The sequence below is a fragment of the Alosa pseudoharengus genome, unplaced genomic scaffold (assembly GCF_046254945.1).
Source record: "Alosa pseudoharengus isolate Yale_2024_CS ecotype anadromous, Long Island Sound unplaced genomic scaffold, YU_APseudo_1.1 YU_APseudo_1.1_scf_1, whole genome shotgun sequence".
Classification (NCBI taxonomy): domain Eukaryota; kingdom Metazoa; phylum Chordata; class Actinopteri; order Clupeiformes; family Clupeidae; genus Alosa; species Alosa pseudoharengus.
In genome coordinates, this window is record NW_027468564.1 from 28,550,019 (window position 1) to 28,568,237 (window position 18,219).

The window sequence follows — 18,219 nt, forward strand, 5'->3', positions numbered from 1 at the left end:
CAATGTATTCCAAGTCATTCCCCCTCTTTACCTCTCTATACTGAAGTCCCCTTTGTATAAAAATTACAACTCCTCCTCCTTTACCTATTTCCCTATCCCTTCTTATAGAGTCATACCCCTTTATTACAAAATCCAACCTAGGCACTAGCCAGGTTTCTTGTATACAAATAATATTAGGTTTCTCTTGTAAATTTTCAACATAGCTTTTGAATTCTTGGCCGTTTGCAATTAAACTCCTAGCATTCCACTGAAGTATAATTAAAACCATTATGCAGGCCCACTCCATGACTGTGATTGTTGTGTTTCATCATTAAGAATATCTCTTACTCTTTCCCAAGGCATTCCCTTTGCATCCAGGTATTTTTCAGCTGACTTTACAATTATTTTAATTCTTTCAGTTCTACTAGTGGTCTGTGCTGAGCAATTGATTATCTCAGCCATGAAGAGCACAAAATCACCTTTACTCACAATCAACGTATCTTCTTTTAGTTGATCACACTTTACACATTCCTTTACATCTTTAGTCCCATCCTTTATTGTTTCTACCGGTACACCTACACCTCTTGGGACTTTCTTAGTTGCCTCTGCATAGGAAACCCCTTGGACTACTTTAATTCGCTGTACCTCCTGCATTCTTTTGTTAGCCTCACAACCTCCATATGCTGCACTATGTTCTCCTCCACAGTTGCAACATTTTAGTTTTGCCCCTTCTTCACACTTTCCATATTCATGTTCACCACTACATTTGCTACATCTTTGTTTGCCCTTGCATATCGCCGCTACATGCCCATATCTTTGACATTTAAAACACCGCAGTGGTGGAGGAATGTAAACCTTGACATCATAGCTCATGTAACCAATCAAGACTTTTCCTGGGAGTTTAGCTTCGTCAAAAGTTAACAGTACTGCTAGACTGTCACATATAACTCCATTCCTTCTTGTTTTAAGTCGCTTTGCTTCCCTTACTTTAACATTTTGTATTCCTTCTTTCACTGAATCCACTGACTCACTTAGAGGAATCCCAGAGATCACACCCCTAACAAAGTTTTTGTCATATGCCATTGAACACTTCACTCGCTGTCCATTTAGTTTATTTGTCTTTATTGCTTTCTGTTGTTGTTCATCACTTTTACATATAACCAGTAAAGAACCATTCCTCAATTGTTTAGCGCTCCTTACCTCCCCAATGTCTTTATGCAGACTTTTGGTTAGTTGGATTGGACTCCACTCGTTAAAAGTAGTCCCCTCTTGTAACAATTTGATAAACACCTTGAACTCATCTTCACTCCTTTTCACCGTTTTTATTTCTTTATCAATGTCACTATAATCTGATTCGTCTCTATCTTTAGTTTTCCGTTTCCTATTGATTACTTTCCACTCATCCAAACTCCCGCGTCCAAAATCCATCTCCCCATCCTCACTTCCTGATCCGTCATTTCCTGACCTCTGACCATTCACAGTCCAGTTGTTGCCAACCGCCTGTAGCTCACGATCAACAGACAAACGTCTACGCTCCTTTCCTCCAGATGCCGCCATTCCTCCTTCCTGGCCGCCCTGTCAAGGTACGGGGAAGCTTTTGATGCTTTGTCAGCTCTGACGTGGCAGAATTCTACGTTACTTTCTGCTTGACGCTCTGGTCGATCAAGACGCCCAAAACGCACCGCTGATGGATTTGCCGCATCTTGCAGCTGAGAGAAGTCGGCTTCCATTGAAAATGAATGACTTTCTGTATCTTTTGCTGTACGTACACACCGCCGCCGACTTGAGCTTCCCTGTCAAGGACGCTTGTAAAAAAAGTATAGGGAAGCTTTGGACACTTTGGCCGCTCTGACGTGACAGCATTTTACGTTCGATCATGTTCTATCTTAAAGGTGCGATTTGTAGGATTGTTAACGAACGTTCTGTAGGCCAAAATCAAAACACTGGTGAACGTTCTCAAGACTACCAGACGCGAGCCTCTTCTGGGTTGCCAGATGTAATGAAGACTTAGCTAACGTTAGTTGACCTGCAGCTGCTTTAACGTTTCTCCAACCATGACCCAGCTACACATTACGGAAACAGTGAAAACAAAAAATACCTCTCTAACCAACGTAACATATTTAGCTTAAGTTAGCGATGCAGATGAAGTTTAGCATAGGCTACCTGTTGTGGAGAAATATGGCCAGGTCTGTGTCAGACTTGATATTCTTAGTTTGACGAAGACGTCACCATCTCAGGAAGCTCCTCCGATGTCCACTTAATTTGTTTCTTGTTTTAATTTTGGAAATTTGCCTGCCTCTTGTAGGCGTTCATGACTACAACTGACAGCTGTTGACAGTTGGCCTTTGCTAATTTGGCAACCCAAACAGGAGGACGCTCTAGCCCATTATTAATACGCTATTCTAGAATTAATCGTTCAAAACATAAACGAAAATTCCAAGAGATTCCGCCCCGTAACTGATTTTTTTTCATGGGTTTTACAGGGTTTCACGGGTTAGAGTAATGTTGTCAAATAAGCCATTACTTCAATTCATTGTGTTTCCTCACTCTCTGACAACATATGGTGATCATTTTTGGAATGGTTACAGTTTACTTTCCATTATTTCCTACATACTGGACCTTTAATACTTTATTCTATTCGATTGGTTGCTGGTCGTTGGTCGCTGAACCGCGTCATAGCTCATTACCATAAAGTTGACTGACTTTCAACTTTCTGCTTGACGCCCAAGTCGCTCAAGACGCCCAAAACGCGACGCCGACGGATTTGCCACTTCTGGCAGCTGAGAGAAGCTGGCTTCCATTGAAAATGAATGACTTCCTGAATCTTTGGAAGCTCAAGTCGGCGGCGGTGTGTAGGCTACGTACAGTTGCAGCTCAAGTCGGCGACTGTGTGTATGTACAGCTAGAGCTTCAAGGCAGATACTGCTACAATCTGGGGACATGTTCATGAGTATAAGTAAAAGTATACTCTTTTGATCCCGTGAGGGAAATTTGGTCTCTGCATTTATCCCAATCCGTGAATTAGTGAAACACACACAGCACACAGTGTATACACAGTGAGGTGAAGCACACACTAATCCCGGCGCAGTGAGCTGCCTGCATCAACAGCGGCGCTCGGGGAGCAGTGAGGGGTTAGGTGCCTTGCTCAAGGGCACTTCAGCCGTGCCTACTGGTCGGGGTTCGAACCGGCAACCCTCCGGTTACAGGTCCGAAGTGCTAACGAGTAGGTTACGGCTGCCCCTAAAGCGCCCATGTTCATGCCACCAGAGTGTAGCGCTGTAGCTTCCTGGCTGCAGCAACTCAAGCTAGGTAAAACCGATTGTTTTCATTTTCTTTCCGTACCGACAGTACTCGGTGACCTTGAGAAATGGATATCTATGTGAAAAATCGCAGGATTTCTCCTTTAACTCCTTTAGCTAAGTCTACTAACACTTAGCTGTTTACATGGTCCAAAAAGGTATGATCAACACCAACACTACGGGCTCAATAAATTTACGAGTTTCTCTCTTGTTCTCAGAACCTACATGCCCAAAGCCAGCCAAGAGGAGACGCAGAGCCATCACCATTCAGGACCTGCACAACTCTCTAAGTAAGTTCAGATGCAACCACAACCACCAGCTAGATGTTCAGGCAAAGTATACATTTGAGTTACTTTCTGAGTAAGTTTGACAGATCTGTTTGGCATGAGTTCTTTGTCTCTTTCTCCTCTGTCTCCAGTTTTAAGCTATTTTTATATCTTTGTTTTACCTCAGCTGCGAAATACACCAGCACAGAGCGAGAGTGCTGTGTGGATGGAATGAAGGAAAACATCTTGGGCTTCACATGCGAACGTCGTGCCGAATATATCACAGACGGAGACAAGTGTGTCCAGGCTTTCCTGCACTGCTGCAAGGAGATGTCCAGTCAGAAGAAAGAATCCAAAGACGAACAACTTATCCTTGCTCGCAGTAAGAACCTCTTCAGAACTTGTTCAGGAAGGTCCTAGATTCAAGACAAGGGCTTTTTACAATGTCTACGGATAATGTTCATTTGTGTTATTGCTCAATTCAGCTGAGAGCTAATTGTGTTCTTTTTCTACACAGGTGAAGCAGATGATGATGCCTACTACACAGACTCGGAGGACATTGTCTCCCGCTCCCAGTTTCCAGAAAGCTGGCTCTGGGAGGATGATGAGGACCTTCCTGAATGCCCCGCAAGTAACAAACACTGGTGAGAGAGAGGACCGAGTGAGAAGCCCTATTTTTGTCATTAAGTTAGTTCTCTGTCTTTATTTGAATATTGAACATTACTCTGCCATTATGATCTGAGAAAAATAAAATATATTATTATTATTATTATTATAAAACAAAAATAATACATGGATGATGCATTTGTCGTCTTTGCCATTGTCAGCACCACCACCTCCATGACGAAGAAGAGTTTCCTAAAGGACTCCATCACCAGCTGGCAGGTCACAGCCATTAGCATTTCAAAAACTCATGGTAGGTCAGCAACCTCACTCTCTCACAGAGGTCCACAGAACTTAAAAAAACCTCTACTTTAGAACTCATAGAGCTCCTTCTGAGAACTTAAAGAGAGTCTATGCAGTTTTGGCAATTTCTTCGCTGTTTTCTCACTTTTTGGTCGCAGGTTTTTCTGCAGAGCTCCCCCTACAGCTTCAGAGTATCTATTTTATGACACTCCTCAATCAGTCAGTCTGCCATTTCCTCTTTCCCTGTTCCTCCGACAACTCGCTTTCTGCTTCTTTTCGCTGGCTCTGCCATGACAAATGTCTGACAAACTCCCATCACGAGGCTGCCGGCCCAAAGTTGCAAGGGTGGTTTTTCTGCTCACAGACACTAGGGGGAAGTGAGGCGGCCACCATTCTCCCCAGAACTCATATAAAACTCGTATAACCATTCCAATGACTCCGAAGCTGTGAAGTTAAAGGGAAACTTGGAAGGATTAGCTATATTTCCCCCTCTGCTGGATAAATTTTGCATTATGCTTTTTCAAACTGTGGAAAAAGGTAACGATAAAGCACATGGATTTGTTTACAAGCTAGCGAAATGGTTAGCATAAGTTCGGCAGAACAATGTGGATGTTACAAAGTAAGAAACACGATTTAAAATGAGTTTCTTGTTTCTCACTTCTCTTTCCGGGACGGTAGTCTCAATGTTTCAAGGTTTGCTTTCTGCCTGGGGATGCTAGGGGCAGTGGGGAAAGTCACTATTTTCACCGGAATAGGTCATTTAACCATCTATATGATTTCTAAACGGGTTTATTATGTTGAAATAGTTGCCAAGTCCCCTTTAAGGTAAAATAAGCTAAACAAACTGCATAGTTCCCCTTTAAGGAACTCTTTTTTTCCCCAGAACTTATACAACTCATATTAGCCAGTGTTTATATGTAGCCGTGTATCTGGAAATTTTTTTTTTTTTTAATGTGTATTTTCAAATACGAAGGAGGAACCAAATCCGTTTTTAAAAATACCCGGCTACGTGTGGATAGGGCCTTAGAATGCACAGATCTCCTTTTCAAAATGTACACAACTCCTTCTGTGTGAAGGTGTTAGCCAACCTTTCCTCTCATCTTGGTCGTCTTTGAGCATACGCCACCCTTGTTTCCACAGGTATCTGTGTGGCAGACCCCTATGAAATGATTGTAATGAAGGACTTCTTCATTGACCTGAAGCTGCCCTACTCTGCTGTACGTAACGAGCAGATTGAAATCAAAGCCATCCTCTACAACTACAATGACTATGAAATCAAGGTAAGGTTGTACCTTTCGAGACTGAAAGCACAGTTGAACTTCATTGCTACACACTACAGTTCTATAATATTTTACATGCCATTAACCGTATGGAAATATTGTCTGTATGACTCAAAACTGTTTTTCTTTCTCCCCCTATTATGTTAAACTTTTATCTGTGCTAATATTCCGAAGCAACACACATTGTTTCATGAAGTGAAATCCTTTGATGGGTTAAACGATGCCGCAACAAAAATGGGCACAGAAACAAAAATGGGCAATCAATCTCTCTATTTGCTTAGGTGCGTGTGGAGCTATTGGAGACCGATGACGTTTGCAGTGTGGCCACCAAGAAGGGCAAGCACCGCACTACTATTGAGATGGACGGCATGACATCACGAGCAATTCCCTTCGTCATAATCCCCATGCAGCTGGGCAAGCACACCATCGAAGTGAAGGCCGCTGTGTTCGACTCAATTCTCTCAGATGGCGTCAAGAAGGACCTGCTGGTGGTGGTGAGTGTGTCACTGTAAACAAACAAACAAAGGGCCAATCCCAAAGTCCGGACTCAAGCACTCACAGACTTTGGTGCGCGTTGTAGCGAATTTCGTAAGGGATCTCCCAATGTCGCATTTCAAAGGGCGTGAGGGATTGAGTACACACTTACCGAGCCATTTCCATGAGAATGCATCGGTGCAGACTTCACCAAAGGGAATTACCCATAGTTCAAAGCGTTGTGACATTTACCACGGACACCATAGGGAAATCCAGACATTTCAAAGGTAAACAACAGTACGACACACGTGTATGGTGCACGTGTCAGCAACGTCTTTGTTATTAAACATCGTGAAGTGTTGTCCCAATCCCATTTATACCTATCTGAGCCCATATGGTCTCACACACTCAATCACTTAGCACCTGAGATCAATTAAGTCTATGGGTCCTTAGTCGTCAGGGCTCACTTTGGGATTGGCCCAAAGAAAACAGGGAACGATACATGCCGAGTCAGTTGGATAGATGGATCTACTGTTTGTGAAGAGTGCCTCTGGAAAGAAAGAAAGAAATACCGTATTTTCCGGACTTTAAGTCACACTTTTTTTCATAGTTTGGCAGGTCCTGCGACTTATAGTCAGGTGCGACTTATATATGAAAAAAAATATATAATTGAACATGTTTTTAAATGTTCATTTATATTAACTGACATGAACCCTACATGAAACATTACCGTCTACAGCCTCGAGAGAGAGCGCTCTCAAATGCACAAGTCCTTTGAACTTTCAGTCAGAGATTAGTGCTTGTGCTATGCCTGAAACACACGTGCATACTTAAATCCTCAAATTATGGCCGGGATTCTATTTATAGCCGGGCCTCAGATTCGACAAATAAAAGCCAGTAGTAATTTTGTTTCAATCTTCTTAATCATTTATATTGTTGGCTGGTTTAAAATTGTTGCAAAGTCATTGTGCCATGAGTCTCCAACACCTTGTTATCAAGCTACCTGTTGCACTCAGCCCCTTTCTGAGCTAGAGGCTGAAGCAATAACCTACATTTAAACACAATTCACCCTTCGCTAAGTCCCGCCCTCCTTAGTTACTGTTGCTATGCCTGACAAGCTTTAGCACCCTGCACGTTTATTACATAGGGGGAGAACCGGGACTTTTCAATGAAATGTCATTTACAAAGACATCGTACCACACTGGAAGTTAATATTTTGTCACTAGCAACCTACATATGTCCTCTGTCAAATACAGTTGGAATTTCAGCTCTGAACAAAACCATTCATTTTAAGCAGAAGTCGAATGTGCGTTTTGTTTAATTCGACTCTCCTGGCCAGAATGAATGGAACAGGCATGGACGAAAGAAACATACCATTTAAGCTATGTACAACTTCAATATTTGACAACATATCATGAATGGTACTTAAAATTGGTGTTATTTGAAATAGATTGCTGATGGGCTATACATCTTGGTGAACGTCTGTTAACAACTTCTTGCCGTTATCGTGAAGCGTGTATCTCGCGGTTATGGAAATATCATGCAATATGCCATTTTTTATAGTTAGAACAATATTTGTTCCCAATTATATCATGTTTCTATAGTGTAACATGTTATTTCACTGTGTCTTTACGTGGGTTAGGGCACCACACATCCAAATAAGTGCCCTTCATGACCCACAGGCCTTCAATATCCACAGGTTAACATGGCAAAACTCGAAAAAAGCTTGTCAGACCTCCCGTGCCTAGTGACGGGTTGCTAAGCCACGATTGGTCTGTGGTGGTTTTCGGGTGTGGCTTAGCGAAGGGTGAATTGTTGCTGCCAGGCATCAGCCTACGAATTTTATAAAAAAGTAAATAATGCATAATTTTAAAAATAGGGCCTAACTAAATTTAGGTTATCTTTGACGATAGGCTACGGAATAAGGTTTCCTTTGCAGCACAGCACACGTTCCATGAATGAATGAAAGCGGATGCCTTATGCAATAAGCGGATGGAAATCTCGACACTTTTTCATATATGAAACTTAATAGTGAACCATTAAATAGCCTACCCCAGAGATTTCAGTGGTCATCAGTCCCGATATTTAGCAGTATAATCAAACAGTCCAAATGTAAATTAAATCTCAATTGAACATCTTCTGCTTTTGATAGCCTACCGGTATGGCGCTCCAAACGAAAAGTATAGGTCGTCTCACAATAAAACGCAAGAAATGATGGCCTATAGCTTACTCGCAATAGGCTACAATTCGTAAATCCTCAAATTATGGCTGGGCAAAGTAGCCTACAGCACCTTTATTTGGACCATGGCTTACGATAGTCTGTCCCCTAAGCATTTCTCACCCGTTATCTAGACATGCATGAAAACATTTGAAAACAAAACTCACTGCCATGTAATATTTGATCGCTGTTTTGCTACTAATTATCTTTCACGTGAATATGCACAGAAAGTGAAAGTAGGCCTACTACAGTATGCGCTCTGTGTCTGTAGCTGTCTGTTCACGTCCGCAATCGATTTTAACATTCCTCAAATGGATAACACATCCATGTGCAATTGCATTATAGGCTGTCATGCTTCTGTGTTTGCAAAATTCCTGACCTGATCGCTAGTTTGTTTTCCTTTCCTGTCGATAGCGGTTGATGTAGAAGCACCTATAGGCTATAAGACAGAGAGACAGAGAGAGGCACCCCCAAAGTGGTCCTGCGCGCGCATGTGTCTCTCTGCATGGGGTTCAATTGAAGTCAGAGTCGGTCCATCCAGTCAATCCCGCATTCAGGCCGCTCCATTATTAGATTAACGTCAGACAGGCTGTAAAATGTGTGGGCATTTGTGCATTTTGATGGCTAGAGTTGCGGGACTTTTATTAGTATGCTCAATACTTAGTAATAATTTATGCGCAATACCGCAATCCCGCGCTGAAATAGGCCCTGGTTAAATGCGCATCTTTTTTTCTCTCGCTTTCGGAGGTGGCCAGCGAGCATTTGTTCTGCTGCCAGCTTGTGCCAATATATCGTCTAAAATGCTTGATTGCTTTGCATTCTCCACATTTTTAGCTGCATTTTCATGTACCACATCAGCATTTTTGTTCAGTAAATCTTTTGTAAATTGCTTAACAATAGCATTGGGCCCTTGTCAGCAGCCTTCGGCTTGCCTCTTGCCACTATTCACTCCTTTGTCTTCAACATTCCTTGTAGAATTCTCAATATTTTGGGCCTCAATGTGTAACAGTTACATAGTCTATCTGTTCTTAGTCTTGGATTTTGTGAAATAAATTTCTAAATATCACCTGCTTGCTGCAGCTTCGGTCTGCACGTCCTTTTAAAACCGCATCTTTTTCTCTCTCGAGCACTTAATCTGCTGCCGGCTTGTCTCTCCACATCGTCCAAAATGCTTGACTGCATTGTATTCTCCACATTTTTAGCTAAATTTTCATGTATCATATCAGCATTTTTGTTCAGTGAATCTTTTGTAAATTGCTTTACAATTACCGTCGGGCCTATAGGCCTATCCTGGCTTGCTTTGGTCACGTCTAAAAATGCATCTTTTTCTCTCTCATGAGCATTTTTAATCTGCTGCCAGCTTGTGACTCCACATCGCCCAAAATGCTTGATTGCATTGTCCACATTTTAGATACATTTTGGTCTACCACATGGCATTTTCTTTCAGTGAATCTTTTGCTTTGCAATTAGCCTACAGTACATTCCTGCCCTCCTCTTGGCTGCCTTCACTCCTTCGTCTTCATCTTTTTGGCCTCAATAATCCAGTTACATAGTCTCTGTTTTTGGTTTTGGATTTTAGAAATACATTTCTAAAAAAATGTGACTTATAGTCCGGTGCGACTTATATATGTTTTTTTCCTGTTCATGAAGCATTTTTTGACTGATGCGACTTATAGTCTGGAAAATACGGTAAAGAAAGAAGTATACATACAAATATTAATCAGTGAATGGCATTCAGACAAGTAGATGAATGGATGGGCAATAAATCTGCTGATAGAATCAAAGAAAGAAAGAAAGAAAGAAGTATATACCAGAAAATGGTTAATGAAAAGATAGTAGTCAGACAGGTGGATGAATAGATGGATTTATAGATGTAGGCCGTAGATGGATGGATGTTACAATTTACCATTTTTCTAGTCTGAAGGTGTGCGGACTGAGGTTCCAGTGAAGAAAGTTGTCCTAAACCCAACAGAGCATGGTGAGATGAAATTAAGCTCTTAACAAGTACCTGATGTACATTAAGGAATAATAATAATAATAATAATAATAATAATAATAATAATATTATTATTATTATTATTATTATTTACTCAGGGTTAATTGCCTTGCTAATATTTTGCTGTATTTTTTCCTTCCTCTTTCTCACACTATGTATTTCTGTATATGTCTTGTATTTCCCTACCTCTGAAAACAAGGTGGGGAACAAAAAGAGGAAGTTCAGAGCCAACTCCCAAAGAAGCAGGTGCCGGGGACACCAGCCCATACTTACGTCTCTGTTCAAGGTTAGTGACAACAACAACAATAATCTAGTAAAATTACTGCACAACAAATGGGCCTGTCTTAATTTGATTGGTGACACTATAAATTGTTGTAAAGTACTTTTGTTCATGCAGCTTGTCAGGTAGACAATGAAGACACAATGTTAGCAAAGCTAACTAGCTACAATGCTAGCAAACACACTTTTTTGATTGCAGACATTTGCTGCTACTGGAGAAAGATTGTTGACAGCCTAAAAATACACCCCTCCCTCTGGTACTCGACAATAGTGGGAATATATATATATATAACTAATATATGTGCTGAATGTGTGAAGTATAGGTTTAGAATTGGCAACTACAAATCTTAACTTTATGGGCCCTATTTTTGCGTTTGTGACGCAAAACCCGGTGCAGCGTCGCATGGAAGAGGGACGGCTAGTCAAGGCAAGCTCATCAGCCCAGTGGAATAGAAGGTAGCATTAACGTTAGTTAATGTTAATGTTAGATATAAGCCGGAATAAAAGGACCAAGAATAACACAAAAATGGTTAAAAATAACGTAAATAAAGGGTGAAAACATTTAACAAAAAAAAACAGAACATTACATAAAATTACGAACATTACATAAAAACAAAACAAAAAACATGATGCCAGATGAAGCGGCGTGTCTCGCCAGCATCCCCGTAACCTAACAACCGCCAAATGACTTGTATGTGTCATCGCAGGGGAGCAGATCAGCCAGACCATTGAGAAGGCCATCACTGGAGACTCAATGGGTTCCCTCATCGTGCAGCCCAGAGGTTGTGGAGAGCAGAACATGATCTACATGACACTACCCCTCATTGCCACCCACTATCTGGACACCACCAACCAGTGGGAGAATGTGGGTCTGGAGAAGAGAGACACGGCCATCAAATACATTAACATGGGTGAGTCACACACTATCAAATACATCAACATGGGTGAGTCACACACTATCAAATACATCAACATAGGTGAGTCACACACTATCACTCAACATGGGTGAGTCACACACTCTCAAATACATTAACATGGGTGAGTCACACACTATCACTCAACATGGGTGAGTCACACACTATCAAATACATCAACATGGGTGAGTTACACACTATCAAATACATTAACATGGGTGAGTCACACACTATCAAATACATCAACATGGGTGAGTCACACACTATCAAATACATTAACATGAGTGAGTCACACACTATCAAATACATTAACATGAGTGAGTCACACACTATCAAATACATTACCATGAGTTAGTCACACACTATCAAATACATCAACATGGGTGAGTTACACACTATCAAATACATTAACATGGGTGAGTCACACACTATCAAATACATCAACATGGGTGAGTCACACACTATCAAATACATTAACATGAGTGAGTCACACACTATCACTCAACATGGGTGAGTCACACACTATCAAATACATTAACATGAGTGAGTCACACACTATCAAATACATCAACATGGGTGAGTCACACACTATCAAATACATTAACATGAGTGAGTCACACACTATCAAATACATCAACATGGGTGAGTCACACACTATCAAATACATTAACATGGGTGAGTTACACACTATCAAATACATTAACATGAGTGAGTCACACACTATCATATACATCAACATGGGTGAGTCACACACTATCAAATACATTAACATGAGTGAGTCACACACTATCAAATACATTAACATGGGTGAGTCACACACTATAAAATACATTAACATGAGTGAGTCACACACTATCACTCAACATGGGTGAGTCACACACTATCAAATACATTAACATGAGTGAGTCACACACTATCAAATACATCAACATGGGTGAGTCACACACTATCAAATACATTAACATGAGTGAGTCACACACTATCAAATACATTAACATGGGTGAGTCACACACTATCAAATACATTAACATGAGTGAGTCACACACTATCATATACAAGTCAAGTCAAGTCAAGTCAAGTCAAGTTTATTTATATATATATATACATCAACATGGGTGAGTCACACACTATCAAATACATCAACATGGGTGAGTCACACACTTTCAAATACATTAACATTGATGAGTCAAACACTATCAAATACATTAACATGGGTGAGTCACACACTATCAAATACATTAACATGAGTGTGTCACACACTATCAAATACATCAACATGAGTGAGTCACACACTATCACTCAACATGGGTGAGTCACACACTATCAAATACATTAACATGAGTGAGTTACACACTATCAAATACATCAAGATCACACACTAGAGATGCACCGATTGCAATTTTCTGGGCCGATACCGATATCCGATTTTTCATAGAGTTTGACCTGCCGATACCGATTTTAGCCGATTCCGATTTCATTTCTTCTAACCATTTTACAGCACACACACAAATAGTTATTTTCTATCTTTTCTTTGATAGAACATGTTAATATAGACATGTAATCAACTTATCAATAATGAAATGGCTGTTAAAAAAAATGGAACCGGTGAGCAGACAGATTCTTCTTCAAGTCTAACTTCAGCTGCAGTATCAAATTATGGATTAAGTTATGGAACACCCATTTTATTCTTCTCACATCCAATATCCAACTAAAGATATAAGAACAATTTTCATGATAGGCCTACATTTGAACATGCTACCATGTCATATTTTCATATGCATTGATGAATTTATGGGAGGGCGAGGGAAAAGTGGTAGTAGCCTAGGCTATCACGCAATCAACAGGGGAGAAGTGCTAATAGCGATTAGGTGCTCCACCATATATGAAAACAGTGCACGTCTGTTTTGCGGTGAAAAAATTAAATCCAAATTCCGGTTAAATGCATCAATTAGGCTATATAAACTTTCAGAGACGGCTGATTCAGTATTCAGAGCATCAATTTTCTTCATTGTAGGCTACTATGTCAAAAGCAACTTTAACGTTTGTTTGCCTTTCTAATAGGCTATCGTTTGTTCACTTCACGACAACCACTTCTCAATCTGCTAGACTAGGGTATTTTAAGGCATAGCCCTAGTCTACGTGCAGTAAATACTTTGAGTATTTTTTTTTAAGTGGAGTAGAACTACTAGGGCTACTGTATGTCGCTGCTTGTTGACATCTTATTATGTAGCCTATGATCGCTAAACTTTGATTATTTTTAATGTCGCAATCGGTTATCTCCGTTCAGCAGCGCTTGTGGTTCAGCTGTGGGCACGCAATTAGCGGCAGTGACGGGCGGTGATGAGCGATGTTTACGTAGCCTAATGAAGTGACAGAAGATTCCACGCAGTAGGCCAATGGCAAAGCACAGCGTTTGCTGCATAGAAAAACTCAGTTGCCTATTAGCGCTTTCTTTGTAGCCCTACATCCAGCCCTGAGTGTTGGTTGCTAGCTTCTTCAAACTTTGCAAACTCAGCTGGGTGTTGTTACAATTGTGGCGCACGAGTGCATTTGACCGGCATAAAATCGGCATGTCTCAGACTTACCGGCCGGTCGCCGGTCATGGCCGATCACGTGAAAATCGGCCGATTCCGGTCACCAGCCGATCTATCGGTGCATCTCTATCACACACTATCAAATACATCAACATGGGTGAGTCACACACTATCAAATACATTAACATGAGTTGAGTGACACACTATCACTCAACATGGGTGAGTCACACACTACCAAATATATCAACACGAGTGAGTCACACACTATCAAATACATCAATATGGGTTAGTCAAGAGCTGTGTCTTCAAGAGTTTTTAAAAGATAGAGAGGGATGCCCCTGCTCTGATGGAAGATCGTTCTACCATCAGGGCAGGGATGAATTACTGCACGAGCCTACCGGGCCTAGGCCCAGGGGTCCAAGGGGTCAGGGGGCCCTGAAGCTCAAGCCTTTGCATGGAAGCATTGCCTCAATATCAACAAATCAGGATGTAGGCTATGAATCTGATTGAATTTAGTATTGGCCATCCCCAAAATGCACCAGAATACAGGAAATCACATCAAACAAATTAAAAAAAATCTGGGGGAGGACCCCTAATCCCCCCCTCCCACATATACAACAATAAGTGGGGGGCCCTTAATACATCTGGGCCCAGGGGCCCGAAAGTTCATAATCCGTCCATGCATCAGGGGACCACAGATGAAAAAAGTCTGGGTTGCTGTGGGTGTGGGACTGCCAGGCGAAACTCTTTGGAGGAGGGCAGCGGTCTAGGGGTAACATAAGCCTTTATGAGAGCACTTAAGTAAGGGTACAGACCCAGCAATCACTTTGTAGCTAAGGGAAGCCAGTGGGGATCAATGAACAGCGTGATTGCAAACCAGGCTGTCCGCAGCATTGTGGTTTCTGCACTGACGTAGTTTTTATAGTTTTTTATATTACCTTGTCTACATTATATTATACTTTGCTCTCCTATTTGTCCATATTATTTATGCTGGTCTCTAGACCTTATTATTGCACTGTTGGACTAATGCTGGACTACTTGTTGCACCTTCACCATGACACTCACTCTCTGAGCACCTTACCGTGCACACTTAACTTAAGGACTATTGTTGGACTACTTTTTGCACCTTCACCAGGACACTTACTCTCTTGAGCACCTTACCAAACACACAGAACTACTGTTGGACTACTTTGCACCTTCACCAGGATACTCACTCTGTTGAGCACCTCACTTTGCATACAGAACTACAGGCCCTGTCATTACAAGCGTCTCATACTTGACCACCCTTAAGCACACTGTTTTTTTTTGTTTTTTTTACATTTAATTTATATAGTATTTTTAGTTTTGTTAGCTTTTCTTATCTCCTACTGTCTCTATTGTACAGTGGAGTTTGGTTATATGTTTATACTTATACTTATACTTATATTTACCATTTGCTGTAAGTGCATGTTGTGTGTGATGTCTGTATGCTACTGAGACCCCCTGAATTTCCCCTTGGGGATCAATAAAGTATTTATCTATCTATCTATCTATCTGGTCCATCTGTAATGGTTTTACCACACAAGCTGGAAGGCCTGTGATTATGTCGTTGCAGTAGTCAAGAGGTGATATAACCATGGTCTGTACTAGGAGCTGAGTGGTGTGTTGGGTTAGGTACGGTCTGATAATCCTCTTGTTGAATAGTGCAAAGTGTGACAGAGGCAACATGGGTCAGAGAAGAGATTTGTTTATTTTTAAGAATTCATTATGTGTGAATATTTTGAAACATTTTGATTGCTTATTGAGAAATTAACCTTGCAAAAAGCAAAACATTTCTATGTAAACACAAGACTAGCTGGGCAGCTAACCCTAACCCTACCCAACCCCCCCCCCCCCCCCCCCCCCAACCCTAAACCTAACCCTAACCTTAACCCTGACCCTAATCCTTGCCTAATCCTAGTGCCTTCCATGCAGTGCTACCTGGAAGACGACGTTGGGGGCTTAAAACACCAAGTAATGACAATAACATCAACACAATAGAAGTCTAAACAGGCCAAAGGGGTGTTTTTCTATAATTTGTGTGTGTGTGTCTGTGTGTGTGCTTTGTTTTAGCCATTATAGGGAGCATGCAAATATGGAGACGGAGATGTTTTGTTTATCCTTAATGTGCTGAGTATTATAAATGGAAGGACTTGTAAAAGCATGTGAGCCATGTAGACCTGTCACCTTATTAATGACTCTTCCCAGAGTATTTGGATCTTGTTTGCCTTTCAGATCCAAATAAATGCATTCAAATGTGTGTGTGTGTTTGTGTGTGAGTGAGGTTGAGATGTATGTTTAAGTGCCAGCATTTCCCTGTACTTCCCTGTAGGATACCAGCAGGAGTTGGCCTTCCGTAAGCCAGACGGGGCATTTGCTGTTTGGGCAGACAAACCTGGCAGTGCTTGGTGAGTTGCAGGACATTCACAATTCCTGATGAGTCATGATGACTCACGGTGATAATACTCTTTCCCTCCCCACCAACCCCTACAGGCTAACAGCGTACGTGGCTAAGGTCTTTGCCATGGCCCGCGACATTATCAGCATAGAAGAGAAAGTGATCTGTGACGCCCTCAAGTGGTTGGTGCTGAATTCCCAGATGCCAGATGGCATCTTCAAGGAGACCTTCCAAGTGTACCATGCAGAGATGGTGGTATGGGATAGCTTTCAACACATCAATGAGTTACTCTGAATACATCTTCAATGATATGTACCTAAGGCCCATGGTTTATGGACTCGAACCAATTTGCTGTCATGTGTTTCCAGGGCGATGTGAGAGGAAAGGATCCGGATGCTTCCATGACAGCGTTTGTGCTGATCGCCATGCAGGAGGGCAGGGGTCTCTGCATTGAGAACGTTGCTGTAAGTCACACCACGTCGAATACTCTCGTCACACGACACATCGTCCCCATGGTCCCATCTGCATTCGGAGTCATTCTGAGACATTGAGTTTCAATGTTTTTGAATAGTGACACTGATATGTGGATCATGTCTCTTTAGACATTAAGAAGCACAAGTTAATATCATAATTGTAGTCACAGAATATTGAGTTTGTCACATTGAATATTGACTCAATTTGCGACAGACTCAGATACTGCACTCCTACAACCTCTGGCGGCTGCTGGAGCCTCTTTTTCAGCATTCGCACCTCTCTCCGAAAGTGATGTATCTGCCTTTGACACGGTTAATCACCGCATCCTTCTCTCTATACTCTCTAACATGGGAATCTCTGGCTCTGCTCTCTGTTGGTTTGAATCCTACCTCACAGGATGTTCGTTTAACGCATCATGGCTTGGACAGCTATCTGCACCTCACTATCTCACCACAGGGGTCCCCCAGGGCTCAGTGCTGGGCCCCCTTCTCTTTGCTGTCCACACCACCTCCTTGGGACTGATTATCCGTTCGCATGGCTTCTCATACCACTGCTATGCAGATGACACACAGCGCTATCTGTTCTTTCCACCTGATGACCCCTTGATCTCGGATTGCCTCTCAGACATATCTACATGGATGAAGGCACATCACCCCCACCTAAACCTCTCAAAAACTAAGCTGCTGGTCCTCCCAGCTAAATCTACCATACACCATGACATCAACATCAAAATTGACTCCCTGTCTGTTGCACCTACCAGAGCTGCAAGAAATTTAAGAGTCATTCTTGACAACCAACTAACCTTGTCCGATCATGTTGCCTCGGTCGCCAAGTCGTGCCATTTCACACTTTACAACAAATCAGGACTTGACTCAAGATGCTACCCAACTCCTGGTACAGGCAATAGTCATCTCACGACTTGACTACTGTAACTCCCTCCTGACAGCTCTCTCTGCCTGCACAGTGAAACCCCTTCAAATGATCCAGAATGCGGCGGCACGCCTGGTCTACAACCAACCCAAAAGGGCACATGTTACCCTGCTGCTTATCCAGCTACACTGGCTACCCTATGGCTGCCCGCATCTAATTCAAGTCTCTAACGCTTGCCTACAAAGTAGTCTCCGGTTCTGTTCCCACCTACTTGAATGCCCTCATACAGGCATGCTACCTCCAGACCGTTGCTC

At 41.9% G+C, this 18,219-nt stretch overlaps 1 protein-coding gene across 2 annotated transcripts in view; it reads left to right on the plus strand.

Annotated features, from left to right (window-relative positions):
* LOC143124509 (complement C3-like) overlaps positions 1-18,219 on the plus strand; it is a 73,613-nt gene that overhangs the window by 38,214 nt on the left and 17,180 nt on the right. For both annotated transcript variants that reach the window (XM_076286103.1, XM_076286112.1), the window contains exons 16-27: positions 3,497-3,568; positions 3,732-3,926; positions 4,062-4,188; positions 4,372-4,460; positions 5,591-5,730; positions 6,012-6,224; positions 10,340-10,400; positions 10,618-10,704; positions 11,405-11,608; positions 16,496-16,571; positions 16,657-16,816; positions 16,930-17,025. In XM_076286103.1, coding sequence (XP_076142218.1) covers positions 3,497-3,568; positions 3,732-3,926; positions 4,062-4,188; positions 4,372-4,460; positions 5,591-5,730; positions 6,012-6,224; positions 10,340-10,400; positions 10,618-10,704; positions 11,405-11,608; positions 16,496-16,571; positions 16,657-16,816; positions 16,930-17,025 — 1,520 coding nt within the window. The remainder of the gene's footprint in view (positions 1-3,496; positions 3,569-3,731; positions 3,927-4,061; positions 4,189-4,371; positions 4,461-5,590; positions 5,731-6,011; positions 6,225-10,339; positions 10,401-10,617; positions 10,705-11,404; positions 11,609-16,495; positions 16,572-16,656; positions 16,817-16,929; positions 17,026-18,219) is intronic.